The 18,131-nt window shown below is 41.9% G+C and overlaps 1 protein-coding gene and 1 long non-coding RNA gene across 3 annotated transcripts in view; one reads left to right on the forward strand and one right to left on the reverse strand.

Moving 5' to 3' along the window:
* The window catches only part of LOC122543309, a 24,129-nt gene extending 9,682 nt beyond the window's left edge, over positions 1-14,447 (reverse strand). Inside the window, exons 1-2 of one of the 2 annotated variants that reach the window (XR_006309994.1) lie at positions 13,647-14,447; positions 11,347-11,545 (exon numbers count right to left, since the gene is read on the reverse strand). This is a non-coding gene — a long non-coding RNA (uncharacterized LOC122543309). Of the gene's footprint in view, positions 1-11,346; positions 11,546-11,682; positions 12,037-13,646 lie in introns of those variants that run through there. The other variant, XR_006309993.1, reaches the window with a different exon arrangement.
* Positions 12,687-17,360, forward strand: LOC122543307 (tubulin alpha-1A chain). The gene is made up of 4 exons (XM_043681821.1): positions 12,687-12,790; positions 15,264-15,486; positions 15,611-15,759; positions 15,865-17,360. Exons 1-4 carry the CDS (start codon positions 12,788-12,790, stop codon positions 16,843-16,845), a joined length of 1,356 nt encoding a protein of 451 aa, XP_043537756.1. The 5' UTR covers positions 12,687-12,787; the 3' UTR covers positions 16,846-17,360.
* Positions 17,361-18,131: the final 771 nt, after the last annotated feature.

Below are 18,131 nucleotides of genomic sequence, written 5' to 3' on the forward strand. Positions count from 1 at the left end.
TCCACCCCCAAGGCTCCCAGCCTCATTCTTGATGAAGGGCTTTTGCCCAAAATGTTGATTCTCCTGCTCCTCGGATGCTGCCTGACCTGCTGTGCTTTTACCGCACCATTCTAATCTAGACCCTAGTGTTGTTAATGCCAGTCCTTGGCTGGTGTGACTGAGGAAACTATAGCCAGTCCTTCAGCAAGAAAGCATTCAACTCAAAAGAAGTCAATATTTGAAAGGCAAAGAAGGGAGTGCAAAAATGGCTTTCTGTAATGGACAATTTTCAGGAATAGGAACTGGCTAAACTCTGCCAGTTTTCCAAGGAAGGTCAAAACTATAAAAACCTAGGATGCTAATCAATAGATAGCAGAGGCAATTATGGCACACAATGATACGCATTGATCCAATACTTAAAAATATTGTCTCAACCATCAGATTGCTGTGAACTGCTATAGAAATGTAAATAATACTTCTAGGCTAATGAGCTATAAACGACCGTGTGTCCCAAATTTCCTGGAAATGTTAATCCCAAAAAACATTTTGATTAAAGCAAAGCTGATAAATTCATGGACTCTTCATGAACCCAGGGAATGAGATTATTAAAATATGTAAAATACTTACCTAGCTTAAGGAACACTGATCTTTGTAAATTTGTTGATGTTACAATAAACTGTTAAAAAGAGTTGTAATCTTTGATCATTTTCTTTACTAGATGGAATCTTAAAATTACGAGTACAAGGGAGAAGGCACGGGTTCACCTACCTGTAAAAAAATCACTATGACGGTAGAGGGTTTTCATTCCTCTAAGAATCACCCTGGCCTTTTGTCTTCCTGATGTGAAGTCTACTGCAGTATAGATTCTACACAAACATTCCCATTTCCCTGAAAGTAATTGACCAGAATAATCGCCCAGCTTTATTTCTCTACTATTTAATGTTGTCTTAGTACATTCCACTTCTATCTCTGCCGGTCCCTTCCCCAGCAGTATAAAAACAATAATATCCTGAGGAGGACTTCTATAAGACAACTGGTGCTAACTGAACTGAGACTGACATCTGCGGATACATGATCAGATTTGATTAATTGTTAAAAACAGGAATCTGAGTGCGCACAAGACAATAAGAGTCTTTGGTAGAGTTGATTTATTTGGTTTAGATTTTAATTCTATGATAACTGAATAATCTGTGACTGACCATAATGCACATCCACTTATTTAATAATCTTAACATTTTATGGGACATTACAATCACACACAATTGCTTTGCAAATGACACAAATGAAACACAGGGCCTCTGGGTTGAAAAAGCCAGTGCAGTTTACGGAACATTTGCAGGCACTGCACAAAACAGTCCTGCGATAATACACCACCATATTGAACTTACAACTACTATTTTTTTCATGAATAGTTCGGGGATATAATATGCCTATTTTTCAGGATGGGAGGTATGAATGTTTTAGTTATGCAAGAGACTGAAATGGCTGATGTTTGGTTGGCAGGTAAAACAATTCTGTGGAGTCAGCATTTTAAGGAGCGAACATCTTTTGTTCCTCAGCAGATCCATGTGAAATCAATGGCAGGGCTGTCACTGATAATCACATCACCGTAACCCCGACCACATTCAAGCATTGATTTTTTGAACTTCAATTTTGTTTGCAAAAATGTGACAGCCTTTGCTGATGCGGCATTCATTTAAGATTAAAAATCTACCTGGAAACCATATATTTTTGTCGTTTTTCTTTTCTTAAAATGAATATTATGTTTCCCCGATGTCATAATTTTATTAGTCAATACTAGACTAGGAAGAACTGGTCTGATCCCAGTTGGTGCTGAATTAGCTCTCTTGCCAGAGGGGAAGTTTTGGATGCTGCAGATGATTACAGCACCCTTGACCAGAGAAGGAAAGAAATCAATCAAAATTCCTGGTGAAACATATACATGTACAGATGTTAGCTGAGGAGAGAAATGGGCTCAGCTGTGAAGTTCCTTCTGGTACCCTCTGATGCTCAGTGCTGCAGCTCATTTATGAATGAAAAGTTGGGACCCATCTTAATTAGGTACCAAAGGCAGTGAGCACAGGTGAAGCTATACCCCAACACAAGTCAGTATCTTTGAGAGAAGAGGGTAGAAAACTGGAAGTGAAGGATTTTAAGGCAATTGATTTTTGTTTGGAATGGATGCCAGGATCTAGGAGTAAAGGTAATCTTTGCATATGTCGACCTTTTTAATCACCCTCCCATCAATTAGATTAGATTCCCTACAGTGTGGAAACAGGCCCTTTGGTCCAACAAGTTCATGCTGACCTTCCGAAGAGCAACTCACCCAGACACATTCCCCTACATTTACCTCTAACACTATGGGCAATTTAGCATGGCCAATTCACCAAACCTGCATATCTTTGGACTGTGGGAGGAAACCAGAGCACCCGGAGGAAACCCACGCAGACACAGTGAGAACGTGCAAACTCCACATAGACAGTCACCAAGGCTGGAATTGAACCCAGGTCCCTGGCACTGTGAGGCAGCAGTGCTAACCACTGAGCCACAGTGCCACCCCGTTGGATTAGATTCCCTACAGTGTGGAAACAGGCCCTTTGGCCGAACAACCAACCCACTGAAGAGACCCATTTCCCTCTGAATGATGCACCTAACACTATGGGCAATTTAGCATGGCCAATTCACCAAACCTGCACATCTTTGGACTGTGGGAGAAAACCGGAGCACCCGGAGGAAACCCACACAGACACAGAGAGAACGTGCAAACACCACACAGAGAGTCGCCTGAGGCTGGGATCGGACCCGGGTCCCTGGCGCTGTGAGGCAGCAGTGCTAACCACTGAGCCACCGTACCGCCCGGAGTTTCTTCAAGGTTTATAGATTTAAAAAAAGGTGTCCCGATTTACTCCTGATTAAACCCATATATAGTTACTGCTTTTGATTGTCTCTTCCTTGATGTTTTCCCAAGTCCTTGTATTCATGTTTAAGAAACAAAAATGTAAAAGATGTTTTTACTGTTCTGTTAATCCATAGCACACTTGGTTCCTATCTATTATATTCACTCACTGCTGCGTCAGTCAAATCTCAATTTGCAGCTTTTAGGCTTCACAACAGAGCCTGATTCTATCAGTTCATGTGGTTTCCTGCAATTGGGTTCTGTTCTATTCCCTCCAAAAGATAGAGTCATAGAGATGTACAGCACGGAAACAGATCCTTCGGTCCAACCTGTCCATGCCGACCAGATATCCCAACCCAATCTAGTCCCACCTGACAGCACCCGGCCTATATCCCTCCAAACCCTTCCTATTCATATACCCATCCAAATGCCTCTTAAATGTTGCAATTGTACCAGCCTCCACCACATCCTCTGGCAGCTCATTCCATACACGTACTACCCTCTGCGTGAAAAAGTTGCCCCTTAGGTCTCTTTTATGTCTTTCCCCTCTCACCCTAAAGCTATGCCCTCTAGTTCTGGACTCCCCGACCCCAGGGAAAAGACTTTGTCTATGAAATGTATATCATAAATATCCTTTAATTGTAAATGGAGTGAACATTTCAGAGTATTACACACTGCCTTGAAGAAAATTGAACTAATTGGAATTTCTTGAAGAAATTTGACATTGACACTGTCATGTCAAATTTAATATGTCAGGTAAATCACCTTTACAAATTTTATGAATAAAGTATCTTTGAAAGGAAAAGGTGTTTATTTAATTTGGCTCCAGTTTTTTTGTGATGTTGTTATCTGTTTATCAACCTTGGCATAAACTTCACTATCTTTTCGGGCAGTAACATGACATAGAGCTTGTTCAGTTTTCATCTCATTGATTTCGTTATGGTCGCTCAGTGGTTAGCACTGTAGCCTCACAGTGCTGGGGACCTGGCTTCAATTCCAGCCTTGGGCAACAGTGTGGAGCTTACACATTCTGCCTGTGCTTGTGCGGTTTCCCCCTGCAGTCCAAATGTGTAAGGCAGGTGGACTGGCTATGCTAAATTACCCAATAATGTCCAGGTAGCCATGGGAAATGTGGAGTTATGGGGATAGGGTCAGGGCTAGGTCTGAATGGGACGCACTTGGAGGAAAGGTGCAGACTTGATGGGCTGAATGGTCTCTTTCGTTGCCGTAGGGGTTCTATTATTTCAGCAACACCCAACTCCCTCCACTAGCCTCCAGCCACATTATCTTCGAACTGGAGTGTCTACTTGAAGACAACTCCACAAGCTAGTAGGTTTCCATAAATGTGAGAAATTACTCTCAGGCATATTATTCATATGAGTGCAGTAGATGCAAACTGCAGTGAGACTACTACCTGCTGAGTCACAGCCAACATCACTTTTGGCATTGAGTCTGAAGATCAAAGATTCAAGTCCGATTCCAAAGCCTTGAAGCCAAATTTATGGTGACCCACGCAGAGCAATGCTGTCTTTACAGAAACACCATCTTTTAGACGAGCCATTAAACTGAGACCTCACCTGACCTCCAAGGTGGATATAAAGATCCCAAGATCACTATTCAAAGAACAGCAGGGCAAATCCCCTGGCGCCCTCACTAATGTTTATCGCTCAACCAATATCACCAAAAACAATGTTATCCAGTCATCATCACATTGAGTGGTGTATGTAAACTGATCACTGCGTTTTCTACAGTACAATGAAGAGAACTCGAGTGCTGCATTGGCTGTAAAGTGTTTGGAAGATTATGAAATGCAAATTCTTTTTTGTTTCTTATAAATTAAGCTAACTCAATCAGATGCCAAGGTTTTTTTTTCTTTCAATTCTCTCTGAAAGCTGGAAGACACTGCACAATTATATAGGGGAATTGAATTGTGGAAGTGGCTGCAATATTCTAAAAAGTGAATTGCAAATGCTATTGCAGTTTTATGGTTGTGACAGCAGTCACAAGCTCCAATGTGATAAAAGAGGCTTACAACCCACCAGGGTGCCAAGACAGTCTCTATGGTAACAGAGCTATTCATCTCCTAGCAACAGGATTGAAAAATTGACTGTCCATTCTAATTAGTTTTTCAACATGCAATCTGGGAGAGGCAGGCTGTGTTGGGATTACTGACAGTGGCAAGTCTGACATGCTCTTGAACCAGTGAACAAAAGAACTGTGAAAATAATTTAATTGCTTGCCCTTTTGTTTCATTGTAGCAGAAATATGTTATTACAAAAATGTTCTTTCTACTATTCATCAAAAGTTATTGACAAGCCAAAAATTGGCCCCAACATGATTCACACTTCTAATTATCTATCTGTCAATTTAATAAACTCAGGATCAACAACCAATGATCGGTGTCTCAGGCAGAATCAATGGCACCGGTAGACAGATCTCTGGATTAACATGTGTACCTTTGAAGATGGCTGTGGTTCTGCCAGTAGGCAAGTGGATAAATACAGCATTCAATGCAGCCAGAAAATTAAACCAGAAAGGTCCTTCTGAATTGTCTGGTGAGTAAGAGGGATACTTCAGTGTCTCCAAACTACAGAGTATAATCATACTTTCAGCTTTCTTCAGTGATTTTTGCTGGAGAGTACACATAGGTATCAGATTAGCATATCATCAGACCTGCCTGTGATTTAACCTACCACTGAACCACATATCAACAGTCACCATCTAGAATAGCACAAGGAACAGCAAACATGGGGTGACAAATGAATGGAACTTGACATACATTAGATTAGATTCCCGACAGTGTGGAAACAAGCCCTTCGGCCCAACAAGTCCACGCTGACCCTCCAAAGACTAACCCACCCAGACCCATTCCCTCTGACTCATGAACCTAAGACTATGGGTAATTTTTAGCACATCTTTGGACTGTGGGAGGAAACCGGAGCATCCAGAGGCAACCCACGCAGATACAGGGAGAACGTGTAAACTCCACACAGACAGTCACCCGAGGTTGGAATCGAACCTGGGACCCTGGTGCTGTGAGACAGCAGTTATAACCACTGAGCCACTGTGTCGCCCCAATTATGAAATGGGCAACAGAGTTTGGATGCCTAGGGGTGAAGTATAATCTGATTTCAGGGATCAGAAAACAGGTTGTATGTTCTGATCTGGATTGTATGTATGTTATTCTACGTTGGTCCCCGGTTCACTAAAATCTCAACTTTTAAAATGGTCATTCTTATATTCAAATCTATTCATCTCTTCCATAGCCTCATTCCACCATATCTCTGTACTCTACTCCAGCCCTATAAGAATTCCATGTTCCACCAAATCTCCACTTCCTTTAACACCACCACTATCGACCGTGTCTTCAGCCACCATAGATTCATGTAGCATAGAAACAGGCCCTTTGGCCCACCATGTCTATGCTGACCAACAAATACCAAACTAAGCTAATCCCACTTCCCTGCAGTTGGTCTATCACCTACTATGCCCTGGCATTTTAAGTGCTTGTCCAGCTGCTGCTTAAATATTGTGAGAGTACCTGCCTCCAGCACCCTCTCAAGCAGCACGTTCCATATTTCTATCACTCTCTAGGTGAAACCATTTTCCTCAGATCCCCTCTAAACATTTACTCCTCACCTTAAATGTACGTCTTTTGGTCTTAGACATATCTGCCATGGGGAAAAGATTCTCGCGATCTACCCTGTCCAAGCCTCTCAATTTTGTTTTCCTCAATCAGCCCCCTCAGCCTCCTCTGTTTTCCAGGTAAAACAAGCCCAGTCTATCCAGTCTCTCCTCATAACTGAGACTTTCCATCCCAGGTAACATCCTGGTGAATCACCTCTATATCCTCTCCAGTGCAATGATGTCTTTGGATGTGGCGACCAGAACTGCATATGGTATTCCATCTGTAGGCTAACTAATGCTTTATAAGGTTGTAACAAGACTTCCTCGCTCCTATATTCCATACCCTGGCTAATGAAGGCAAGCATCTCATCCACATCTTCACCACCATGTCCACCTGTGCTAACACCTTCAGGGATCTATGGACTCCTGCACCAAGGTCTCTTTGTTCCTCAGTACTTGCTCGCGACCTACCATAGTCTCATAATTCACCCGAATAAGTATTGTTCTCTATATTGTTTTAAACCTATATTGAAAAGGTATCATTGTACACCAAATGTTTCCCCTTCATTAGATTATTATTCCAGCATGACATACTTGGAGTATTTATCTAGAAGATTCAGTCAAACCAAATTATGGATTGAATCTGACACACCTGACATTTGTTGAAATGAAGCTACTTGTAGTGAATTAGCTGATCTTGGAGGTACAAGTGCTAAAATTGACTTCAGGACCAAGAGTTAGGTACGGTGAAATCAACTATGTTTCCCACTCTACATGTGATAATCATGATACCAGAAACGTGAGGCTATACCTATCAGGAAAGGATGAACAAGCTGGATCTGTTTTCTCTTGAAAATGGTTGAGGGGTGAGCAAATGAAGTAGTCTTTGAAATGGTGAAGTTCTTTTTAATAGATATGGAAGGAATGTTTCCTCTTGTGGGGAAGAGTATAAGGTTATCAATATGACGGTCCCCAAGGGATTTAGATGTTTCAATAAGAACAGAGAAGATGGTAAAAGGTTGGGGGTGGTATTGTTAATCAAAGATAGTATTACAGCAGCAGGTAGTTTGGGCTGAGGTTAGAAACAGGAAAGGAGATGTCACCCGGTTGGGAGTTTTCCATAGGCCTCCGAATTGTTCCAGGGATGTAGAGGAAAGATAGCAAAGATGATTCTCGATAACAGCGAGAGTAACAGGGTAACTGTTATGGGGTCTTTAACTTCCCCAACATTGACTGGGAATACTATAGTTCAAGTAGTTTAGATGGATCAGTTTTTGTTCAATGTGTGCAGGAGGGTTTTCTGACACAGTATGTAGACAGGCCAACAAGGGGCGATGGCCATAATGGATTTGGGTCTGGGGAATGAACCCAGCCAGGTGTTAGATTTGGAGGTAGGTGAGCACTTTGGCAATAGTGCCCACAATTCAGTTATGTTTACAATAGCAATGGGCAGGGATAGGTATATACTGCAGGGAAAGTGGTATAACTGGGGGAAAGGCAATTATGATGCAATTAGGCAAGATTTAGGATGCATAGGATGGGGAAGGAAACTGCATAGGATGGACACTCTTGAAATGTGAAGCTTATTCAAGGAACAGCTACTGCGGGTCCTTGATAAGTATGTACCTATCAGGTAGGGACGTAGTTGTCGAGAGAGGGAGCCATAGTTTACTAAAGAAGTCGAAGCTCTTGTCAAGAGAAAGAAGGAGGCTTATGTAAGGATGAGGTGTGAAGGCTCAGTTAAGAGGCTTGAGAGTTATTAGTTAGCCAGAAAAGATCTAAAGAGAGGGCTGAGAAGAGCCAGGAGGGGACATGAGAAGTTGTTGGTAGATAGGATCAAGGAAAACCCTTAGGCCTTCTATAGGTATATCAGGAATAAAAGAATGACTAGAGTAAGATTAGGGCCAATCAAAGATAGTAGTGGGAAGTTGTGTGGAATCTGAGTATGTAGGGGAAGCACTGAATGAATACTTTTCTTCAGTATTCACATTGGAAAAAGGCAATGTTAGTGAGAATACGGAGATACAGGCTACTAGATTAGATGGGATTGAGATTGATAACGACAAGGTTTCAGCAATTTTGGAAGATCTGAAAATAGATAAGATCCCTGGGCCAGACGGGATTTATCCTCGGATTCTCTGGGAAGCCAGGGAGGAGATTGCAGAGCCTTGGGCTTTGATCTTTATGTCACCATTGTCGACGGGAGTTGTGCCAGAAGACTGGAGGATAGCAAATGTTGTTCCCTTGTTTAAGAAGGGGAGTCGAGACAACCTGCTAATTATAGCGCAGTGAGCCTTACTTTAGTTGTGGGTAAGGTGTTGGAAAAGGTTATAAGAGATCGGATTTATAATCATCTGGAAAGGAATAATTCAATTTGAGATAGTCAACACAGTTTTGTGAAGGGTCGGTCGTGCCTCACTAGCCTTATTGAGTTCTTCGAGAAGGTGACAAAACAGCTGGATGAAGGTAAAGCGGCTGATGTGGTTTACTTGGACTTCAGTAAGGCTTTTGATAAGGTTCCACACGGTAGGGTATTGCACAAAATATGGAATTTCAGGATTAAAGGTGATTTAGCAAATTGGATCAGAAATTGGCTAACTGAAAGAAGACAGAGGATGGTGGTTGATGGGAAATGTTCATCCTGGAGCTCAGTTACAAGTTGTGTGCTGCAAGGATCTGTTTTGGGGCCACTGCTGTTTGTTGTTTTTATAAATTATCTGGAAGTGGGTGTAGATGGATGGGTTAGTAAATTTGCAGATGACATTAAGGTAGGCAGAGTTGTGGATAGTGCCGAAGGATGTTGTGGGTTACAGAGGGACATAGATAAGATGCAGAGCTGGGCTGAGAAGTGGCAAATGGAGTTTAATGCAGAAAAGTGTGAGGTAGTTCACAGTGGAATAAATAACAGGAATGCAGAATACTGGCTAATGGTAAAATTCTTGGCAGTGTAGATGAACAGAGAGATCTCAGTGTCCAGGCGCATAAACCCCTGAAAGTTGCCACCCAGGTTGATAGGGTTGTTAAGGAGGCATATGGTGTGTTGGCATTTATTGGTAGGAGGATTGAGTTTTGAAGTTATGAGGTAATGCTTCAGCTGTACAAGACACTGGTAAGGCCGCACCTGGAGTATTGCGTGCAGTTCTGGTCACCGCATTATAGAAAGTTTGTGGAAGCTTTGGAGAGGGTTCAAAGGTGATTTACTAGGATGTTGCCTGGTGTGGAAGGAAGGTCTTACGAGGAAAGGCTGAGGGAACTGAGGCTGTTTTTGTTGGAAAGAAGAAGATTGAGAGGTGACTTAATTGAGACGTATAAGATAGTCAGAGGGTTAAATAGAGTGGACAGTGAGAGCCTTTTTCCTCAGATGGTGAAGGCTAACATGAGGGGACATAGCTTTAAATTGAGGGGTGATAGATTTAGGACAGATATCAGGGGTAGTTTCTTCACTCAGACAGTAATAGAGGCATGGAACGACCTACCTGCAACAGTAGTAGACTCACCGACGTTAAGGATATTTAAATGGGCATTGGACATACATATGGATAATCATGGAACGGTGTAGGTTAGATAGGCATCAGATTAATTCCACAGGTCGGCGCAACATTGAGGGCCGAAGGGCCTGTACTGCACTGTAATGTTCTATGTTCTAAATCCAATAGGGAATTCAGAATAAACTTCTGAAAGAATGGTGAAAATGTGGAATTCATGACCAGGAAGTGGCTGCAGGGAAATAGTATAGATTAATTCAGGTTGAACCTGGATGGGAATCTGAGGCAGAGGGAGTAGAGGATTTTTTAATGGAATTAATTTGGGAAGGATGGGAAAAGGCTCCCGTGTCACATGTCATAGTGTCATTGAGTCATAGAGATGTACAGCACAGAAACAGACCTTTTGGTACACTTGTCCATGCCGACCAGATATCCAAACCTAATCTAGTCCCATTTTCCAGCACCCCGCCCATATCCCTCTAAAGCCTTCCTATTTGTATACCCATCCAGATGCCTTTTAAATGTTGTAATTGTATCAGCCTTCACCACTTCCTCTGGCAGCTCATTCCATACACGTACCACCCTCTGCGTGAAAAAGTTGCCCCTTAGGTCCCTTTAAATCTTTCCCCCCTCACCCTAAACCTATGCCCTCTAGTTCTGGACTCTTCCACCCCGGGAGGAGATTTTGTCTATTTATCCTATCCATGCCCCTCTTGGTTTTATAAACCTTGATAAGGTCAGCCCTCAGCTTCCGATGCTCCAGGGTAAACAGCCCCAGCCTATTCCTGTAGCTCAAATCCTCCAACCCTGGCGACATCCTTGTAAATCTTTTCTGAACCAGAAATGCACGCAGTATTCCAAGTAAGTCAGCACAGACTGGTTAGGGAGAATGACTTGTTTCTGTGCTCTCTTATTCTGTGTGGCTCTACATAATGCTTTGTAGCAACTCTTCCTGTAGGTTAAGATGTGAATGGCGAGACAGCACAGTTGTACCTTTACTGTCCTAACTATGACAAGCGAAAAATGACCTTCTGGATGAACCGTGTGAAGAATGGTTCTTGAGTGAGGTAGCCAATCGCTCATTGTGACTGCTTGGAGCTCTCATCTGAGAAGAGGGGGGAATAAAGGGAGAAAGCAGTCACCGCAGTATGAATCATATAGAACACGATAGCTGCAGTGTGAGTCACATTGTATACGGGTGATGCATAATTGCTAATGGGGGCGAAGAATAATTGTTCCCACTTTTAGAAAATATCCAGATATGGCCGTTTGCCCGTACAATATAACTCGGGGAAGTTAGACTGCCATATAAAGACAGGCACATTTCTATATTCAGATAGAATTAACAAACCCATCTACCTTCTCTGGAGACGTTTACAATACAATACCGTCGAGTCTGGACCCCTCCATCTCGATTCATACACTCCTTCCATCAGCTGATAGACATGATTGAAGCTTGTAATCAGCTTTATGCCCTAAAACTACGTCCGCATATCCGGTGTCGATGAGTTATTTTGTCTCTTCGCTGAAATATCTTACTTCGGACAGTCAATATCGCCTGAAATAGAATAGAATAAAAATAACAATTGTGCCGGGGTAATGGGAAATTGTACTAAAGTTTGTTTTTTTATATATAATTCGACAAAATCAAAATTGGACTGTTTCTCTGAAGTCGCTTCCATTGAAAATAGTTACTCTGTATTGACGTGCGTCCAGCACAAAAGACTGAAAAATCCCCGCCCCACCCTGTCCCATTCCACAGCCTGTTTCGTTCCACGAAACAATAGCAATAAGAGACAAAGTTACTATACTAAGGAATCCGTTTTATTTTGTCACCTCTCCCCACCCAACCCAATGGATGACAATATTTGCTGCGAAGATTGTCGGGTGTGACAATTTGGAATTGAGAAGTCTCCGTTAACATAAGAGCGCGCTGGACGAATTGCAACATGTAGAACACTTTCTGTTACATTGAGAGAAACAGCAATTCAGTCTCACATCGTTACAAACAGCCAATGTAGCAAATCTCACAAATTATTATATTAATGTTACCGGTAAATAAAATACCACTTTTTACATTCAGGATCTAGTCGTGTAATTCGGCTGTGATTGAACGTGGGTTATGTTGTGTAAAAGAATTCATTGGGAGCGGAAAATTCCTTTTGTGAAATAGATGAAAACGTGGCTTCGTTAATTATGAGAAACGTTTTAAACAGAATAATCAGCAAATTGTTTATTTGTAAATTGGCATTTATAAGATATTTAATAATTTCCTTCATCAAATGAACAATGTACTCCAGTATGATGTTATCAGTGAAAGAATATTTCCATTGAATTTCTCTTTATAAGGCAAGGCTATTTTGTTATTTCAGAAGAAGTGGTTTGAATAATTGCTGAGGTGTTTTCTGCTCCAAAAACCGGAATCTTATTATTTCGTCTGCCTGTTCTACGCTGTTTTATCAAATGTCAGCCTTTGTTCCAAACCACCCGTGGTCAAGTCGATTAGTTTGGCCAGGAGCGTCTGTCCAATCAGAACGCCCGAAGCAGTTAACGGCGCATGTCTCCTCCTATCAGAGCGTCGGCATTGTGATGGTTCCTCGTCACTCAAACTGACCTCCTCCAATGAGAATGGCACCACTGCCCAGGCTCCACAGTCTGGCCCAACTATAAGAACATGTCTCTCCCATCTGAATTGTAGGTTTTTTCTTACGACGACCCGTAAAAGTCGCGCTGTAGGAAGAAGTCGCTCAAGCCTTCTCTTTATTCCATTTGTTTTGTCTACTACCAAGGACCAGGCATCATGGTAAGATGCTGTTTAATACAAAAAGAGTTTTCTTTCTCCCCAGCAAGCTACACATTGAAGCTTTTTTATTGTAAGACTTGTGTCTTCGTTTTTAGGCATCTTAGTTTTTTTTAAGTACACTTGTTTGACTTAATTTCTGAATTCCACTACGCAATTATCTGTCGAACATAAATAAATATTATGGGATAGCTAAATACGTACGAGGCGAGAAAGGAACAGAAGAAATCCTGCTAGGGAGGGAGGTGGCTTGTGTGGAGCATAAACACCGAGCCAAATGATCTGTCTGTGTTGCAAATATAACGCAAAAAAAACCTACGTTGTCTGAATAACTTAAATACAATGGGGAATATATATTACTATCAAAGAGTATATATGTACGCTATTCACGTGAAATCTTCCGTCAATAACAATCAATTTCATATTTAAAACCTTAAAGGCATGGTATAAAACCACTCTTCGATTGACTTCTGCAAGTAACCCTTTCTAGGAAAGAATCACTCGAATTAACATAACTTATTAAGAACGTTTTTATGAGCTTTTCGCAACTAATCGTTGCATACCTAATGCACTAGGTGGGAAAAATAATAGTTGAAACGTGAAATTAATGTTGGAACATAATGGGCAGCGACTGTAAGCAATGTGCAGAGGGCGTGAGCTGAATTTGACAAGTCCTCTCCTTCAGATTGCTTTGCTTTGTTTTGTCGGGACACTGACGTTTCCACATTTTCTTATTCAATGGCTTGTCGACCATAGCTGTAAGTTGAAGGCTTTCATAGCCATTCCCTGATGAAATGATGAAAGGGGCTGCCCAGTAGCAGCATGAAGAAGGGTTACACCCGAAACGTCGACTTTTTACCTCCTGGTGCTGCCTGTCTTGCTGTGTTCTTCCAGCCTCCTGCCTGTCTATAGTAACAGCATACGTCAGTGACGGTAATGCGTGGGACACAAAGCCAACGTCAACACGAGGTCATCGTGAAATGGACAGCTTTGCAAAATCTGTGGCGTTAAGATTCAAAATACAGACAATGGAGTCAGTATAAATTCCTGGGTTAAAATTTCTAAAAATGGCGGCGGGGGAGAAGAGATTGCAATCTGTTTGTTTAGCGTCTGGTTGGGGGGAGAGAGTTGGCAGTAGTTGGAGACGATCTGCAATGCAGTTTAACCCCACCCAAATTCAGCATCCGAACCAGTGACTGACTAGCTTATGAATATTGCAATGCTTAAACACAAGAATTGCACGGATGTGCCTTTTTTTTTCCAGGCCAGACCCAGTTTCGATTCCAGCCTCTGGCGACTGCCCGTGGAGTTCACATTTTCCCCGGTTGTGTGGGTTTCCTCCTCCAGTCCAAAAATGTGCAGGTTAGGTGGAATAGCCATACTAAACATCCCATAATGTTCAGGGATGTGTAGGCTAGGTAGATTAGCCCTGCATTTCCCATGGCGACAGAGAGGGGGAAGGATCTGAATGGGATGATTTTCGGAGAGTCGGTGCAGACTCGATGGGCTAAATGGCCTCTCTATTGTAGGGAATCTGATTCTCCTTAATACATGCTGTTGTCTCTCAAAAAACAGCCTTTTGATTTATACAGCAATCCCATTCTAACTACACTTCACAGATGGGACTGAAAGCTTTTTCAACTAGCACCTCCAAATGTGTTGTAAAAAACATGAATTGTGCTCTAATTTTTTTGGAAAATGTTAATCAATTATCCCCTTTAATATAGCGGGCAGAGTCACTGGATTTTAAAATAATATTGAATTGTTTTGTGAAATGTCAACCATTGCTGAAAGAAATTAATGTTAAGATGGTAAAATACAATGTATTTGGAAAGTAATCTAATTTTATCACCATTCATACTGCTAGAAACATTTGATGCAATTTTGAAGATTGAGTATATACAACTTGCTGAAAGGCTGGGTGATGTTTGGTTTGCATATCACCTGCAAACCTGAATTACTAAATTCAGCCCTATTTTTGTCCTTGCTTGACTTCTCTTGAGTTGTCTGCCTGTCTTTTTCATGCCCCTCAAGCATGAGTTGCACTCCTGTCAGATATATGATACCTTTCACCACATGCACAGAGATTGACCAGATGTACTGATAGGGTTTAATGGCAATTCCAACACATCTGATGCACATGACTACAATGATAATACTGCCTCAATCACTTTCCAATACAGTGGCCTACAGTGAATCCAGTCATGTACAGTTACTTCACAAACAACATACACCTTACAGCTACTCCACATTGCTATGTAGTTGCCCCTCTACATGATTCATGACTGTCACTTTGTTCAGTAAGAGGTCTGAGGCAATCATCAGATGGAGCATGGGTTTGCCTGCACATTGGAGAGCAGTTGACTTCTCCTAAAGCTAATGCTTAAGATAAGCACGAATGTAAGAATAAACTTGGATGGAATGAGTTTTCAGATGAGATGTCAAAGTAGTTGATCACAACTTTGTTTGTTTGCAGCGTGAGTGCATCAGTATCCATGTTGGCCAGGCTGGAGTCCAGATTGGAAATGCCTGTTGGGAGCTTTACTGCTTGGAACACGGCATCCAGCCTGATGGGCAGATGCCCAGTGACAAGACCATCGGAGGTGGAGATGATTCCTTCAACACGTTCTTCAGTGAGACTGGAGCAGGCAAACATGTTCCACGAGCTGTGTTTGTGGACTTGGAGCCAACTGTAATAGGTAGGTGATAGCATGGGTGACAGTTGCCTTCAGATCTCTTCTCTTCTCTAGTTATGCTTGAGCCTGATTTCATCCCACGATTGCATGTGTTAATAAATTGCTGAATTTTGTCTCCCCATCCTAGATGAGGTTCGTACTGGTACATACCGCCAGCTGTTCCACCCTGAGCAGCTGATCACTGGGAAGGAAGATGCAGCCAATAACTATGCCCGTGGTCACTACACAATTGGCAAGGAGATCATTGACTTGGTTCTAGACAGAGTCCGTAAACTGGTGAGTGCGATCTCTGTCCCAGACAGAGACCAAAATGTGGAATGTAGATGTTGCAACTAGTCATTTAAATACCAGGTAACAGAAATTTGCATTTGTTTTCTGCAGGCTGACCAATGCACAGGTCTGCAAGGTTTCCTGGTCTTCCACAGCTTTGGTGGTGGCACTGGCTCTGGGTTTACATCTCTTCTGATGGAACGTCTCTCCGTTGACTATGGCAAGAAATCCAAGCTTGAATTCTCCATCTACCCAGCTCCCCAGGTGTCCACTGCAGTGGTGGAGCCTTACAATTCCATCCTGACAACCCACACTACCCTGGAGCACTCTGATTGTGCTTTCATGGTTGACAACGAAGCCATCTATGACATCTGCCGAAGAAACTTAGATATTGACCGGCCAACTTACACCAACCTGAACCGATTAATAGGCCAGATAGTGTCCTCTATCACTGCCTCCCTTCGCTTTGATGGTGCCCTGAATGTTGATCTGACCGAGTTCCAGACCAACTTGGTGCCATATCCCCGTATCCATTTCCCCTTGGCCACTTATGCACCAGTTATCTCTGCTGAGAAGGCATACCATGAGCAGCTTTCAGTGTCTGAGATAACCAATGCATGTTTTGAGCCAGCCAACCAGATGGTCAAATGTGACCCTCGCCATGGCAAGTACATGGCCTGCTGTCTCCTTTACCGGGGTGACGTAGTGCCAAAAGATGTCAATGCTGCTATTGCTACTATTAAAACTAAACGTACCATCCAGTTTGTGGATTGGTGTCCCACTGGTTTTAAGGTTGGTATTAACTACCAGCCTCCTACTGTGGTTCCTGGAGGTGACTTGGCCAAGGTTCAGCGGGCTGTATGTATGTTGAGCAACACCACAGCTGTTGCTGAAGCTTGGGCTCGCCTGGACCACAAGTTTGACCTGATGTATGCCAAGCGTGCCTTTGTTCACTGGTATGTTGGTGAGGGTATGGAGGAAGGAGAGTTCTCAGAAGCCCGTGAGGATATGGCTGCCTTAGAGAAGGATTATGAGGAAGTTGGTGTTGACTCTGTCGAAGGGGAAGGAGAGGAGGAAGGGGAAGAATATTAACATGATTTTGACATCACAATATGGTGCTGCTGTACAGGGATTCCAGATTAAAGTATAAAACATTGCATTAAACATGGTGAATTGTAACTGCAGGTTAACCAATTTGAGGGGGTGTGGTCCTTCAATTTGTTAATTATCAGTTACACACTTGCATAAGTCATGACCATTAATGTTTAATCACCGGTTTAATGATCTTTGCATTCCATATTTATTTTATTTTAAATCTTATATTCTATTGTTTTTTAAAAAACTTTTTTTTCTTCTACCCAATGTTCCATCTTGTATTGTATTCCACATCATAATGCCAAGCCTTTGCAATTGACCTCAACTGGTTTTAGGTCAGTGGATAATTTGGCTATTTTTTTTTTTAAAAGTGTGATTGTGTTTCAACTCTTCCCTTGGTTATATTCTATCACAATGTACACTTTAAATCGAGATTGCAGTGCAGCGAATCCCTTTACAAATGTAACTCGTGTTCTGTCTCTTGATTTATCAATAAAAATCCCTGTTGTCAACTGCCTCACTGTATTTTAATATTGTTAAATGAATTAAACATGCTGCATTCCTTTTTCCATTGACACTCATTGGTAATATGGATAGTAAACACTGGAATTTTCAGTACTAAATAGGACTTCAGTGAAGCTGCCAACATTTTTACTTTAAATGTGTAAAAGTTCCCAAATTCTTCTGATCATGTTTTGAGGTTTTAAAAAGTGACTCAAATGCAGTCCTTGTATTCTAGAGAGGTAAAATTGTATTTGAATGCAGAATACTTGTATCTGTTGGGATTAAAATATCCCAATAGAATTATAAAACAAGATTGTTACAATTTATGTAAATATTGCCATATTCCCAACACACCAGACTAGATTGCAGCCCTTGGAAAAGATGCTGAGGTTAGTGTTTGATTAAGATGTGTGATAATGCATACAACCAAAAGAAATACTTTGACCCTATTTGTTTTTTTTTCCACACCCCCCCCCCCCCCCCCCTTCTGGCTAGGACTTCGTTCTTCACCACCTATTCCGTGTGAGCCCTAAACCTTTTTTAAAAAACATAACCAGGAGCTACAAGTTTGTATCTTCCCTCTTATCTGTACTGCATTCCCTAGGAACATATGATTGGTTTTTTTGACTGTATAATTTTCTCAGTTGCATATTTCAACAACCAAGACTTGCATTTATAGTATATCTTCAACATGGTAAAACTATGGCACTTCAGAGCAATTATCAAATTTTAACATCAAACCACCTAAGGGGATAAAAGGATAGGTGACCAAAACCTTG

This window comes from Chiloscyllium plagiosum, chromosome 43 (genome assembly GCF_004010195.1).
Source record: "Chiloscyllium plagiosum isolate BGI_BamShark_2017 chromosome 43, ASM401019v2, whole genome shotgun sequence".
Taxonomy (NCBI): Eukaryota; Metazoa; Chordata; class Chondrichthyes; order Orectolobiformes; family Hemiscylliidae; genus Chiloscyllium; species Chiloscyllium plagiosum.